Source organism: Neovison vison, chromosome 5, assembly GCF_020171115.1.
Source record: "Neovison vison isolate M4711 chromosome 5, ASM_NN_V1, whole genome shotgun sequence".
Classification (NCBI taxonomy): Eukaryota; Metazoa; Chordata; class Mammalia; order Carnivora; family Mustelidae; genus Neogale; species Neogale vison.
The window spans coordinates 36446487-36461910 of NC_058095.1; the positions used below are offsets into that span (position 1 = coordinate 36446487).

The 15424-nt window shown below is 35.9% G+C and overlaps 1 protein-coding gene across 3 annotated transcripts in view; it reads right to left on the reverse strand.

Annotated features, from left to right (window-relative positions):
- Positions 1 to 808: 808 nt before the first annotated feature.
- The window catches only part of BRIP1 (BRCA1 interacting helicase 1), a 189322-nt gene continuing 174706 nt past the window's right edge, over positions 809 to 15424 (reverse strand). The window contains exons 18-20 of one of the 3 annotated variants that reach the window (XM_044248523.1): positions 8451 to 8533; positions 5544 to 5681; positions 809 to 1780 (exon numbers count right to left, since the gene is read on the reverse strand). In XM_044248523.1, the coding sequence (XP_044104458.1) occupies positions 1089 to 1780; positions 5544 to 5681; positions 8451 to 8533 (913 nt within the window). In that variant the 3' untranslated portion in view covers positions 809 to 1088. Of the gene's footprint in view, positions 1781 to 5354; positions 5682 to 8450; positions 8534 to 15424 lie in introns of all 3 variants that reach the window. The other 2 variants (XM_044248522.1, XM_044248524.1) reach the window with 2 other exon arrangements.

Genomic DNA, 15424 nt, shown 5'->3' on the forward strand with positions numbered 1-15424 from the left:
ATTTATTTTTAAAAGGATTTTATTTATTTATTTAACAGATTGAGAGAGAGAGAGAGATCACAAGTAGTCAGAGAGACAGGCAGAGAGAGAGGGGAAAGCAGGCTCCCTGCAGAGCAGAGAACCCCATGCGGGGCTTGATCTCAGGACCTTGAGATCATGACCAGAGGCTTCACCCACTGAGCCACCCAGGTGCCCCTACTTATAAAATTTATATATGAAGTTTTCTATCCTGATAGTTTTATAATTATAGCCTTCATGCTAGGACATGTCACTTTTTTCCCACAATGATGATGAAACTAATTATAATTGAAAATTTGGAGTCTTTCATTTGGCATTTTGTAACTTTACATAATTTGCTTAACATCTGCTTGACTTTGGTTCATCATAAACAGAAAAATGTAAAACAATGTAAAAAAAATCACAGTTTTCTTCTTAATTCTTAATTACTTACAAGTAGGCAGTTTAATACAGGAATAAACTCTTGAAGAAAACTTTGATTTCTAAAAATTATATATTGATTTGAGGTAAATATATAGTGAAACATGCCTAAAGTGTGACTGGTTAGACTGCTATTCATTTTTATGTATCAGTATGAAAATAAATGAAAAGAACTACAAAATACAAATATTTATGTGAAATTTAAAGGAAACTACGTATCTTTCAGATTAATTTTAAATTGTATATAGGTAAAGAAAACTTGTTAAAGGAAAATATTTTGGATGAATCACTTTATCAAAACTCAGAAACAATAAAATTTACATTCTCAACATAAAGAAAGACTTCTAAAAACCTCTAATACCAAAGAAAGTGAAAGATATTTTTAAAATTAAAAAAAAACCCTATACCATTTATCCAAAGTAGAAATTGTCATTTATGATAGCATTTAATATAAGCATGACAACATATTTTTATAGCGTTACAGTTAAGTATTACTACCTAACACCATGGAACACACCTTTATTTTTGGAAGGAGACTGTTTAAATTTCTTTAAATCTGTTTCACAAGTTTTCTCTGTTCCAATTTGTTTATGAGTTGTTTTTACATTATTACCAATGTTACGGATTTTACTTTCTGTGATATGCATGAGTCAATTCAACTTTGTGTCTGTGCAATCCTCAGCTTTCATTTCTTGGACTGAATCCACTCCTTTCATAGTTTTAATTTCAAAAAGATCTTCAACTAAAATGCAATTTGAATGATTAGCCAATCTATTGTCTCTATCACTTTCAACTAGGTCATTCTTTTCTTCATTTGTATCCATAGGATCATAAAGCTCCGGTGAAAAATAGATAGATTCATCCTCTGCTTCTGTTTCAGAAGCTCTATGTGAGGTGGAAAGTTTATCTTCTTCACCAACTGGAGACAATTCAGGGTCCAGATCCAAGGCTTCTTCACAGCAGAACAGCTGTTTGGAATCATTTCTTTTAAGAAGAGTAGAATCAATCTTTATTGATGAAATAGTGATTTCTGACTGAGGGCATGGTCCAAATGATGCGTTTACCATCAGAGCTGAGGACTCACATTTATCAGTGAGTGGAAAAACTGTTTTACATCCCTTTTCGGTTTCAAAAGTGGAAACACTAGAGGCACAGTCTTCTGGTAACCTGAACTTAGGAGCTGCAGTTATAATTTCATCAGTAAGATAATGTCCCAAAGAATTAAAGCTAGACCAGCTAGCTCTCTTTGTCTGTTTGTTGAAGGTTGGGCTTGTAGATCTGGAAATCACAGTATTTTCTGCTTTCACTGCCTGGGGAGTCTCTTCAAATAATACAGGATCATCTACAAAAATTTAAGAGTGTTAATTTTCTCCTCCTAACAAATATAATTATTACATTAACATAATTTTTATTAAAAATACTGACATAACTGTATTGGATCAAAACTTAAAGCCCACAACCAACAGTAGCAAGACTTCCATCTTAGAACAGAAAGCACAAAATGTGAACTCTGAAAGGAATCCTAGGCCTCCAGCGATTCTGAGCCCAAGTTATAATGCTGTCTGGTAAACTATCAAATTCCACACCAGGGACCTCAGAAGTGAATGAAGAAAGGAGGCGTAAAAGGAATAGGAAGAAGGCTGAGTAACGAAGGAAACACGCTATAAAAATCTGCCTTGAAAATCCACTAACCAAGGACTGGGAAAAACTAACCTAGATTAATTCCCTAAAGGACACTGGCAACCACAAACACTAAATTATTTGTTTAAAGTTATAAAACTGGTTAGTACTCAGGCCCAAACTAAAACTTATGTTTCCTGATTACCAGTCTTATGGCCTTGAATTCACTATGGCATTTTTTTTTAAACTACCAAATACTACAAAGTAAATATTTAATACTTGATATATTAAACTATCACTTATTAGCTAAAATAATTAAAATGATACCCAATGATATAGACGACAGTATGGCAAACTTTGTCTACATCTGGGCTGACAGTAAAATTTTAGGCTTTGTGGCTCATATTGTTACCTGTTGCAACTATTGGTATACCTCCTTTTATTGCACTTTGCTTTATTGCAGATTGCAAATACTGCAACTTTTACAGATTCAGAGTTTGTGGCAACCTTGAATCAAGCAAGCCTACAAGCAACATTTTTCTAAAAGCATTTGCTTACTTCATATCTCTGTATCACATTTTGGTAATTCTTGTAGTATTTCAGAGTTTTCATTATTATTTTATTTGTTATGGTCATCTGTGATCAGTGATCTTTGATGTTACTATTGTAATTATTTGGGGGCATTGTAAATCACATCCATTTAAAGTAGTGAACTTAACAGACAAATGTGTGTATGCTGACTGGTCCACTGACCAGCTGTTCCCCCAACTCCTGCCCTTTCCTCAGGCCTCCCTATTTCCTGAGACACAACAATATTAAAATCAGGCCAATTAATAATCCTACAATGGCCTCTAAGTGTCAAAGTGAAAAGAAGAGTCGCACTTCTCTCACTTTATTAATTTTTGTATCTCACTTAAAATCTAAAGTTAGAAATTTTATGGTTAGTGAGGAAGACATGTTGAAACTAAAACAGACCAAAGAGTAATTTTGACTTTCAAGTTTTATTATTTAAGAAATATATTTTGGGGGGGGCACAGTCAGTTTAAGTGTCTGACTCTTGGTTTCAGCTCAGCTCATAATCTCAGGGTCAAGAGATCAAGCACTACATTGGGCTCTGTGCTCAACACAGAATCTGCTTGGGAGTCTCCCTCTCTCCCTCTGCTCCTCCTGCTCATGTTCTCTCTTTAAAATAAATAAATAAATCTTTAGTATATGTGCTGCCGAAGCAAGCACAATAAATAAATCTTTAAAAAGAGAGAGAATACATTTTTGTAAGGCAACAGATGCCACAGATAGGATTCCTTTGATGAATCTAGGCAAAAAAAAATTTTGAAACCTTCTGGAGAGGATTCACCATTCCCAATGCCAGTAAGAACACTCATGATTCATGGGAAGAGGTCAAAATAATTAAGAGGAGTTTGGAAGCCACCCGGTGGGTAACTTGGAGTGATTCAAGACTTCAGTAGAGATGCAGTAGAAATAGCAAGAGAATTAGAAGGGAAGCTTGAAAATGTGATTGAATTTCTGCCATCTCATAAAACAACTTCAATGGAAGAGGAACCGCTTCTTATACATGAGCAAAGAAAGTGGTTTCTTGAGATAAAATCTACTCCCAGTGAAGATGCTCTGAAAATTGTTGAAATTGACTACAAAGAATTTAGAATATTACATAAACAGTTCATAAAGTAGCAGCAGCATTTGAGAAGACTGGCTGCATTTTGAAAGAAGTTCTACTTTTGAATAAAATAGTTTCAAGCTATAGAGAGATCATTCATTAAAGGAAGAGTCAATTGATGTGGCAAACTTCACTGGGGTCTTTTTAAAAGAGATTTTGACATATACCCTAGCCTGCAGCAAAAACCACCCTGATCAGTTAGCAGCCATTAACAATGAGGCAGGACCTTCCACCAGCAAAAAGATTATGATATGTTGAAACCTCAGATGGTTAGTATTTTTTTTTTGCAACAAAATATTTTTAAATTGGGGTATTTTAAATTATACATTATTTTTTAAGACATGATGTTATTACACACTTAAGAGACTACAATATAATGTAAACACAACTTTTATATGCACTATGAAACCAAAAAATTCATTTGAATTGCTTTATTGTGATATTTGCTTTATTGTGGTGGTCTAGAACCAAACCCACAATATCTCTGAGGTATGTATGTATGTACTCAATTATGCTGTTTGAGTGCAAAAACATACTATGACTAAACTCTGCTGTTGTGTACTATATATAACTGAATGGATGTGACTATGTTCCATTAATCTTGATTCACAAAAACAGATGGCCAAATTTGGTACATAAGCCACAGTTTGCTAATCTCTGACATAGACTATTAAATTCATATATATATATATATATATATATATTTGAATATTTGAAGATTTATTTATTTACTTACTTGAGAGAGAGTGCACACACAAGAGGGGGGAAGGGCAGAGGGAGGGAGAGAGAATCTCAAGGAGACTCCTTGCTGAGCATAGAGCCCTAAGTGGGTCTTGATCTCATGATCCTGAGATCATGACCTGAGCCAAAATCAAGAGTTGGATGTTCAACCAACTGAGCTACCCAGGCACCCCTCTAACATATTTAAAAAAAAAATAATTTAGAATATATGACTCTCACTCCCCTAAACTAAGAAATTCATGTAAGAGAAGTATCTATAAATTAGACCAATTTTTAATATAGCCTTTAGGAAAACGTGTACCATTTATACAGTATTTTACCATGCTATGATATTCATCATCTTATTAGATCTTTACAGTCCAGCTTGAGGGACAGGTATACAGAGATTCCTTTTTTCTATTAAGATTCAAGAAAGTTAAGTGACTTGCTCATTGTCACAAAACTAGGTAGTGGCAAACCTGGTAAATGGAAAATATGCTTAGGTCTCTCTTTTTTTTTTTTTTTTAAGATTTTATTTATTTATTTGACAGAGATCACAAATAGGCAGAGAAGCAGACAGAGAGAGAGGGGAAAGCAGGCTCCCTGCTGAGCAGAGAGCCCAATGTGGGGCTCGATCCCAGGACCCTGAGATCATGACCTGAGCCGAAAGCAGAGCTTTAACCCACTGAGCCACCCAGGCAACCCTATGCTTAGGTCTCTTGATAAAAGTGTGTTCCCATCCCAATATACCACACTATTTCATTATTTTATGATAATACCTATTTCAGACCATTATGTTTAAGGAAATTAATCTATAGCAAATTAAATATCATTTCTATCATTTCACTAGATATAACAAAAGACTTCTCTATCAAATGTAAATAGGCAAAACTTTTCAAACCTCCTTCCTTTCTAGAGATGATGCCTCTTGGTAGAGATGGACTTTTAGTTATTTTATGACACTGGTGTTCATGGACACGTGCTTTTGCTTCATCTTTCCTAGGATTTTCAGGTGCTAGAGGACTTGTCACTTCTGATAAGTAAGTTAAACTACTGTCCTTCAAACAGGTCACTTCAAGTGTAGACTCACTGTCTTGTATAAATTTTCTGTCCTCTCTGGATACATCAATGACCTTTTGGTGTTTTTTGGAAAATTCAGCCAAGGACTCCAGTGCACTCTCAAAAGTTGAATGGTGCTGAATCTGCTGCCGTACCCATTTAGAAAGTCCTAAGGAAAAGAGTAAACCCAAGGAAGATATTACATATTAAGAATACACTTAGATAATTTTTCTAATGAAGTAATCCACATGAATCTAGGGTATATAGAATGATTCTCAATATTTTTCCTGCCTAAACAACTTCACATGTACACTATGCTCATGTATGAGTAACATTTTTCTTTATATACACTGATTATCAACTGGAGGGAGGGAAGAGGCAGTGGGAGTAGACTGGAAAGAGAGAAATATATTATTATCAGTTTAGAATAACTGGGGAAATAAGGCAAATTTTAATTTCAACATAATTCCCCAAAATATTGCTTACATTTTAATTTTAGGAAAATTAGAAGTTGTAAATAACATAGTCTTTCATTCCAACTTTGATTTCTTCCATGAAAATAAATTCAAGATGCCAGTCTCATGGGTTTTTTTGTTGCCCTTTTCCCTCAATTCCAAATATGTCTTAAACTATCCTAGGAATGAATGGAATAACAATGTTATTAGGGACAAACTGTGTCCTGTTTGAAAATTTATTATATAATTATTTTTTAATATATAAATAATCAAGTTGTAATGGATGTGATCTGACCTGTAACATGTGAAAACTGTACAACCCTGAACCATGTTGAAAGTATAAGGTGTTTTGTTTCATTTCAGAATGAAATTCAAAATCAGGTATCTGGACTTTTAAAAGAAAATAAATATTCTCTTCTGGTGTTACTAAAATGATCATCATCTTCCGAAGTAGTTTAAAAAGTCACTATTGTATTTTAAGTTAAAAGAAAAATAAGATAGGGCTTCAAGTCGTGATACATTCATTTCAAATACATTCCTTTGCTAATTTTTCTAATGAAGTAATTAGAAAACAAAAGACTTCTCTATCAAATGTAAATAGGCAAAATTTTTTCTATATTTAATGTAGAGCTTTTCTATATTTAATGTAAGTTGAATTGAGTTCTTTAGTTAATACAAATTGAATTTAAACAAAGACTAGCCTTCAAAAGGAATTTGCATGTCATTGTGCTATTATTGTCTAGATAAGAAGAGTTCACATTTTTATGAATCTCAGAAAAAATGAATAAAAACCATACAGAAATAGTGAAAAATTCTTGATTTAAAAAATCTCTCAGAGGTGCCTGACTGGCTCAGTAGGGGCATACGACTTGATCTTGGGGTTGTAAGTTCTAGCCCCATGTTGGGTGTGGAGACTATTAAAAATAAAATCCTTAAAAAAAAAAAAAACTCTCAGCAAATCTGAACCATCAGGGGAAAATTTAACTTCAAGATTTTAAAATAAAAAAAAAACTTGTTTTCAAATTTTGCATTTTTTTAGTTGAAGTACAGTTGACAAGAAGAACATCTTAATTTTTTTTTTAAGATTTTATTTATTTATTTGACAGACAGAGATCACAAGTAGGCAGAGAGGCAGGCAGAGAGAGAGGAGGAAGCAGGCTCCCTGCCGAGCCGAGAGACCGATGTGGGGCTCGATCCCAGGACCCTGGGACCATGACCCGAGCTGAAAGCAGAGGCGTAAACCAATGAGCCACCCAGGCGCCCCGAACATCTTAATTTTTTGAAGATTTTATTTTTAAGTGATCTCTACACCCAACATGGGGCTTGAAGTTACAACCCCAAGATCAAGAATCGTATGTTCTGTCTACTGAACAGCCAGGTGTGCCTAGAAGAACATTTTCAATAAGCATTTCCCTTAAAGTTATTTTTGTTTGTTTGGGGAAAATAATTATACTGATTAAACACGAAACTTTCTAAAATTGAAGAATTTTAGTATTATAGTCATTTCTTTCATGTTTGGAATTTTCTGTAATCAAAGAAAGCTTTTTGGTGTAAAATGTCAGGTTGCTTTTGAAAACTCAAAGAATCTGAGCTCCACCTGCTGACTAAACATAGCACTTAACATTTTGCTTTTAGTTATGTCTGGACCTAAGCTCAATGGCTTGCTTTACATGGAAAGGGGAGAAAAGAGTGCTTTAATCCAGGTGGATACATTTTAATACCAAGCCAGATATTAGGCTCTGAAATAGAAAGAGTCCATACCCACAGGTAGCTAATCTGAAAGAAACTTAAAATTTTGTATCTCTTTATCATAGTATGGTATGAACATCTTAGCTCTAAAGATAATAAAAATGCAAGTATTTCCAACAGTTCTTTAATAACAGATTGATTCCTGGTATTGACTCTAAAGGGATGGTATGACTGCTGGACAAAAACTATAGGCATATAATATTTGTTCATCTGAGTGGGGAAAAAATGACCATCTACTTCATCTTGAGGCCTACAGTGGTACTTTTTTTTCTTTTAGAAAATACTAGCTCTGACTAACATGAACTGTAGAACAGCTGAAGCATTTCTAAACAATCAACAAACTTCAGTATAATCTAGAATGAAAGGATAAAGAATCCTAAGCAGCCAAAGGAAATGTGCTTACGTGCTTAAATGTAAAAATGTATTTTTTGGAAAATTCCTGCGAACAGCCTTTTCCCTGATAATGCTAAATAAATTATTATTATGTTACTTAATTAAATCCCACATTCTATGAAATTAAAGGATACTGATATGTTAGTATATGTTAACCAACTCCTCTATAAAGATTTTTTTAAATAGATAAGTATTAAATGCTAGATTTCCCATCAATATGAATTTTTCCATATTTGATCTAATAATTCAAATCCTGCCCAAAATTTTTCTTTAAAACTAGCAGTTATTAAATACCAAAGATTGTTATTAATTCTTACTCTAAGCCCAGCTGCAACTCTTACCAGATATATATCGACTGGGATTACTCCTGAAGCGATCATCCACTAGAATAAGAGCTCCCCAATCATTTTTGTGTCGAATACACCTATTAAAAAAAAAAAAGGGAGAATAACTAAATAAAAATGACTTTGAAAATAAAAGCCAACAGGGTGGCTGGGTGTAACAGTTGATTTAAGCGTCTGGCCCTTGGTTTCATCTTAGCTCGTGATCTCAGGGTTGTGAGATCGAACACCACACCAGGCCCTACCCTCAGTGTGAAGTCTGCTTGAGTGTCTTTCTCCCTCCTTCACTCCTAAGATCACCTATGTTGTTATGGTGCATTATTCTTTTTATGGATTATTGGATTTGGTTTGCTAAAATATTTTTTAATTTTAAAAATTATTCAAGGGGTGCCTGGGTAGCTCAGTTGATTAAGTGTCCGACTCTTGATTTCAGCTCAGGTCATAATCTCAGGGTCGTGAGATTGAGCCCTGCAACAGGCTCTGTACTCAGTGGGGAATCTGCTTGGGATCTTCTCTCTTGAGACCTCCCTCTCCTTCTGCCCCTCCTCCCCATGCTCTTTCTCTAAAATAATAAATAAATCTTAAGAAATTACTAAAAAAAAAAGTGTACATATGGGGTATTATGCCTCCATCAGAAAGGATGAATACCCAACTTTTGTAGCAACATGGACGGGACTGGAAGAGATTATGCTGAGTGAAATAAGTCAAGCAGAGAGAGTCAATTATTATATGGTTTCACTTATTTGTGGAGCACAACAAATAGCATGGTGGACATGGGGAGTTAGGAGAAGGGAGTTAGGAGAAATTGAAAGGGGAGGTGAACCATGAGAGACTACGGACTCTGAAAAACAATCTGAGGGGTTTGAAGTGGCGGGGCAGGTGGGAAGTTGGGGGTACCAGGTGGTGGGTATTATAGAGGGCACGGTTTGCATGGAGCACTGGGTGTGGTGAAAAAATAATGAATACTGTTTTTCTGAAAATAAATAAATTGGGAAAAAAAATTTATTTTTATTTATTTATTAAAAGATTTTATTTATTGGGACACCTGGGTGGCTCAGTTGGTTAAGCGACTGCCTTCGGCTCAGGTCATGATCCCAGCCTCCTTGGATCAAATCCCACATTGGGCTCCTTGCTCGGCAGGGAGCCTGCTTCTCCCTCTGCCTCTGCCTGTGCTTGCTCTCACTCCTCCCTCTCTCTCTCTTTCTCTCTAACAAATAAATAAATAAAAATTTAAAAAAGATTTATTTATTTGTTTGACAGAGAGAGAGAGGGGGAAGCAGGCTCCCTGCTGAGCAGAGAGCCCGATGTGGGGCTTGATCCCAGGACCCTGAAATCATGACCTGAGCTGAAGGCGAGGCTTAACCCACTGAGCCACCCAGGCGCCCCACTTCTATTTTTTTTTTTTTTTAAAGATTTTACTTATTTATTTGACAGACAGAGATCACAAGTAGGCAAAGAGGCAGGTGGGTGGAGCGGGGTTAAGCTTCTCTCTGCAGAGAGCCCAATGCAGGGCTCAATCCCAGGACCCTGGGATCATGACCCGAGCCAAAGGCAGAGGCTTTAACCTGCTGAGCCACCCAGGTACCTATTCTTAGTTTCTTTCAATTTCCATGTGAATTATAGGATCAGTTTCTCAATTCCTGCAAGAAATCGGGCTGGTATTTTGGGATTGCACTAAATCTCTGCAGATCAATTTGCGGAAACGTTATCTTAATACATCTTCCAGTCCCTGGAATTCTTCCATTTATTTAAAATTTTCTTTCAACAATGTTTTATAGCTTTTAGTGCATAAATCTTGCATTTCTTTTGTTAAAATTACTCCTAAGTAACTTATTCTTCTTGATGCTATTGCAAATGAAAAATTTTAAATTTATTTTTATTGAAATATAGTTGATACACAGCTTTACATTAGTTTCAGGTTTACAACATAGTGATTTAACAAGTCTATATGTTATACTATGCTTATGCCAAATGTAGCTACTTTTTATCACCATATAATACTATTACATTATGTAAATGGAACCTCTTAATTTCATTTTTGGAATGTTTATTCCCTTTGTATACAAAGTGATTGATTTTTGTATACTGAATGTTTCTTGTAACTTACTGTACTTGTTTACTAGCTCTAACAGTTATATTTTATGGATACAGGATTTCCATGTAGAATATCATGTCATTTGCAAATTTTAAGATTATTTCTTTTCCAATCCAAGTACTTTTTTTCCCCCCTTGACTAATTGCTCCATGTAGAACCTCTAATACAATACTGAATACAAGTGGTGAGAGTGGACATCCTTATCTCATTATCAAACACATCAGGGCAAAGTTTCAGTCTTACACCATTGAGATGTTCACTGTAAGTTTGTAATAGATGCCCTTCTATTTCTACTATCTTGAGTGTTTTATCATGAAAACACTTAGATATTGTCAAATGCTTTTTTCTCCTCTTGAGATTGTGTGATTTTTGTATTTTATTCTACTAATACAGCATATTACATTGATTGATTTGAGTTGGACCAACAAAATTGGTTGGGTGTTGAACCAAGCTTGCAATCCCAGGATAACCCCACTTGTGTGGGATTGTCTTTGTGTATAGTCTTTTAGTAAGTTGCTGGATTCAATTTTCTGCTTTTCTGTTGAGGATTTTTGCATCTATACCCATAAGAGATCTGCCATGTAGTTTTCCTTTCTTGTGATGTCTTTGGTTTTGGTAACAGGCAATACTGGCCTCATAGAATACGATGATACATGCTTACCCTTCTATTTTTCTTAAGTTTGTAAAGGACTGGTATTAACTCTTCTTTTAACATTTGCTAGAACTCACCAGTGAAGACATTTAGTCCTGAGCTTTTCTTTGTGGGAAATTTTTTGATACTAATTCTTCTATCTCTTTACTTTTTATAGATATATTCAGATCTTTTTCTTGTTGTGTCAGTTTCAGTAGCTTGTATTTTTCTATGAATTTGTCCATCCTGATTTATGTAATTTGCTGTCATGCAATTGTTCAAGGCATTCTCTTATAATGCTTTATATTTCTATCAGGTTGGTAGCAACATCCCCTCTTCATTCCTAAATTTAGTAATTTAAGTTCCCTTTGGTATATTCTCTTGGTCAGTCTAGTTAAAGGTTGTCAATTTTCCTTATCTTCTTAAAGAACTAACTTATGTTATCCTTATTTTTTTCTGCTGAATATTCTATTCTCTCTCCTTTATTTCCACTCTAGTATCTGTTATCCCTTTGATCTACTTGCCTTGGGCTTGGCTTGTGCCTCTTTTTCCAATTCCTGAAGGTAAGAGGTTAGATTACTGATTTCAGATTTTTCCTTAAAAAAATTTTACATACACACACACACACATACATATATAGGCATTTACAACTATAAACTTCTTTATGAGCAATGTTTTCATTTTCACTCATCACAAGGTATTTTCTAGTTTCTCTTATGACTTCTTCTTGGATCCACTGGTTAAGAATATGCTCTTTAATTTCCACATACTTAGGAATTTCCCATTTTTTCTTCTGTTATAGATTTCCAGTTTTATTCCACTGAGATCAGAAAATATATTTTCTACCATTTTAGCCATTTAAAATTTATTGAAGACTGATTTTCTAAACTAACATATAGTCTATCCTGAAGAATATGCCACATGTACCTTAGGAGGGTGGAGTGTAATAGATATGTTAGGTTTATAACTGTTGGGTTATAGTATTGAAGACTCACATTTTATTGATTTTATAATTGTTCTATTATGAAACTAGGGAACAAAGTATCCAACTAGTTAACTGCTGAATTGTCTATTTCTGACAGTTTTCGCTATATATAATTTAGGGTCCTTTTGTTAGTTGCATATATGTGTATATGTTACACAGTTAAATGTTATATATATATATTTTTAAAGATTTTATTTATTTGACAGACAAAGATTACAAGTAGGCAGAAAGGCAGGCAGTGGGGTGGTGGAGGCAGACTCACTGCTGAGCAGAGAGCCTGATGTGGAGCTGGATCCCAGAACCCTGGGATCATGACCTGAGCTGAAGGCAGAGGCTTAACCCACTGAGCCACCCAGGTGCCCCAATGTTACATATTCTTGATGAAGTGAAAGTTTATTATAGAATATTTATTGTCTCAGGATGCCTAGGTGGCTCAGTTGGTTAAGCATCTGCCTTTGGCTCAGGTCGTGATCCCAAGGTCCTGCATCCGGCTCCTTGCTCCGTGGGGTACATGCTTCCCCTCTGCCTGCCACTCTCTCTCTCTGACAAATAAATAAAATCTTTTTTAAAAAGGAATATTTGGGTTAAAACCTCTGCCTTCGGCTCAGGTCATGATCTCAGGGCCCTGGGATCGGGCCCCATATCACGGGCTCTCTGCTCAGCGGGGAGCCTGCTTCCCGCTCTCTCTGCCTGCCTCTCTGCCTACTTGTGATCTCTCTCTCTCTGTCAAATAAATAAATAAATAAATAAAAGGAATATTTATTGTCTCTATTAACAAGTTTTGTCTTAAAGTCTATTTTGTCTGGTGTCTGTATAATTGACTAGCTTGCTTGTTTACGGTTTGCATATTAAGTCTTTTCCCATCTGAGTATCTTAATCTATGTGTGTGTCTGTGTGTTTAACTAGAGTGTTTCTCTTATAAGCAGAATATAGATGGGTCATACGCTTTTTCAAAATCGGGGTTGTGAGATGGAGCCCCAAGTCAGGTTCCACCCTCAGCAGTCTGCTTGGGATACTCTCCCCTTTCCCCAACCCTTCCTGTTTGTGTTCTCTCTCTCTCTAAAATAAATAAATAAATATTTTAAAAAGTAAAGTTTTATTTACTTATTGGGGGGCGGGGAGAATCCTCAAGCAGATTCCACACTGAGCACAGAGCCTGACATGGGGCTCAATCGCAGGATCTTGGGATCATGACGTGGGTTGAAATCAAGAGTCAGATGCTTAGCCGGCTGAGCCACTCTAGCACCCCGTGTGCACAATAGATATTTTTATGTATCATGTTAATTTCTTCTCATTTCTTATTATTTTGAGTTATTTCCTTTGTGGCTGCTTTAATACTTTAATTTACAACAATCTTATATGGATTAATACCCATTTAATTTCAATTGTATACAAAAATGTTGTTCCTGTCTAATTCTGTTCCTCCCCCCTCATCTTTGTGTTACTAATGTAATATAAATTACCTCTTTATACGTATGCCTGTACAGAAAAGAGGCAACACTATGCCAAACTGCTTATCCCCACAGAGGCCTGCATACAAGGTAGATTTTGGTGTTGAGGAACTTAGATTTCAGGAGGGTTCCAAACATTGACTGATAAAAGATGCTCCCTGTGTTTAAAATGTTTGTGCCAACACTGATTTATGTTGAGCACTTCCTTTGTTTCTAAGAGGTTGGACATTGAGGAAGTGCTAGGCAGAAGCTATCTGAACAGCCACAAATAAAAACACTGGGGCGCCTGGGTGGCCCAGTGGGTTAAGCCTCTGCTTTCAGCTCGGGTCATAATCTCAGGGTCCTGGGATCAAGTCCTGCATCAGGTTCTCTGCTAGGCAGGGAGCCTGATCCTCCTCCTCCTCTCTCTCTCTCTCTCTCTGCCTACTTGTGATCTCTGTCTGTCAAATAAATAAAATATTTTAAAAAACAAACAAAAAACCCCACCAGGTTCTGAGTCTTTAATGAGCTTCCCTAATTGGCAATATCTCACACAATCATTGCTGGGAAATTAAGTGCGTTCCATATGACTTCACTTAGAGAGAAGCCTTGGAAGATTTTGCCTGATTTCCCCTAGACATTGCCCATGTGCCTATTCTCTTTGCTGATTTTGCTTCATATTCTTTCAGTGTAATAAATCCTCTATGTGCATACAACTGTATGATGAATGTATTCCTCCTCCTAGTGAATTACTGAACCTGTGATAGTTTAGGGAACCTGCAAGACAATGCCTATCACCACATATTTAAAATGATAGCTTTATGCAGCTGTTTTAAATATCCAATGAGATAGGGCGCCTGGGTGGCTCAGTGGGTTAAGCCGCTGCCTTCGGCTCAGGTCATGATCTCAGGGTCCTGGGATCGAGTCCCGCATCGGGCTCTCTGCTCAGCAGGGAGCCTGCTTCCCTCTCTCTCTCTCTGCCTGCCTCTCTGTCTACTTGTGATTTCTGTCAAATAAACAAATAAAATCTTTAAAAAAAAATATCGAATGAGATAAAAAGAGTATACTATACATTTATATATTTCTCTATATTTATCTAAGAAATTACCTTTATGGATACTCTTTATTCCTTCATATGGATATGTGACTGCGTAATGTTTTTTCATTTCAACCTGAAAAGGATCCCTTGTAGTATTTCTGGTAGGACACGCTTTCTGGACATTAATCTTTTCAGTTTTTGTTTATTTGGGAATATCTTACTTTGTCCTTCATTTTTGAAGGACAGTTTTGTTAAATATAATACACTTTGTTGACAGTCTTTTTCTTTAAATATTTCTGACATATTTCTTTAAATATGTCAGTCCTTCTTAAATATTGCCTTCTGCTCTCCATAGTTTTCAGAAATATGCTATAATTATTGAGGATGTCTTACAAGGAGTTGTTTTTCTCTTGCTGTTTTCTAGATTCTCTTTGTCTTTTAGAAGTTTGATTATGACATGTCTACATACCTTTGATTTTAAATTACTTCAAACTTGCTGGTTTTCTTAGATGTGCAGATTAATGTTTTTCATCAAATTTGGGAAGCTTCCAGGGGCGCCTGGGTGGCTCAGTGGGTTAAAGCCTCTGCCTTCAGCTCAGGTCATGATCCCAGGCTCCCAGGATCATGCCCCACATCGGGCTTTCAGCTCAGCGGGGAGCCTGGTTCCTCCTCTCTCTCTCTGCCTGCCTCTGCCTATTGGGATCTCTCTCTGTCAAATAAATAAATAAAATTTTTTTAAAAATTTGGGAAGCTTCCAGCCTTTATTTCTTCAATCAACTAATCTTTCTGTTCAT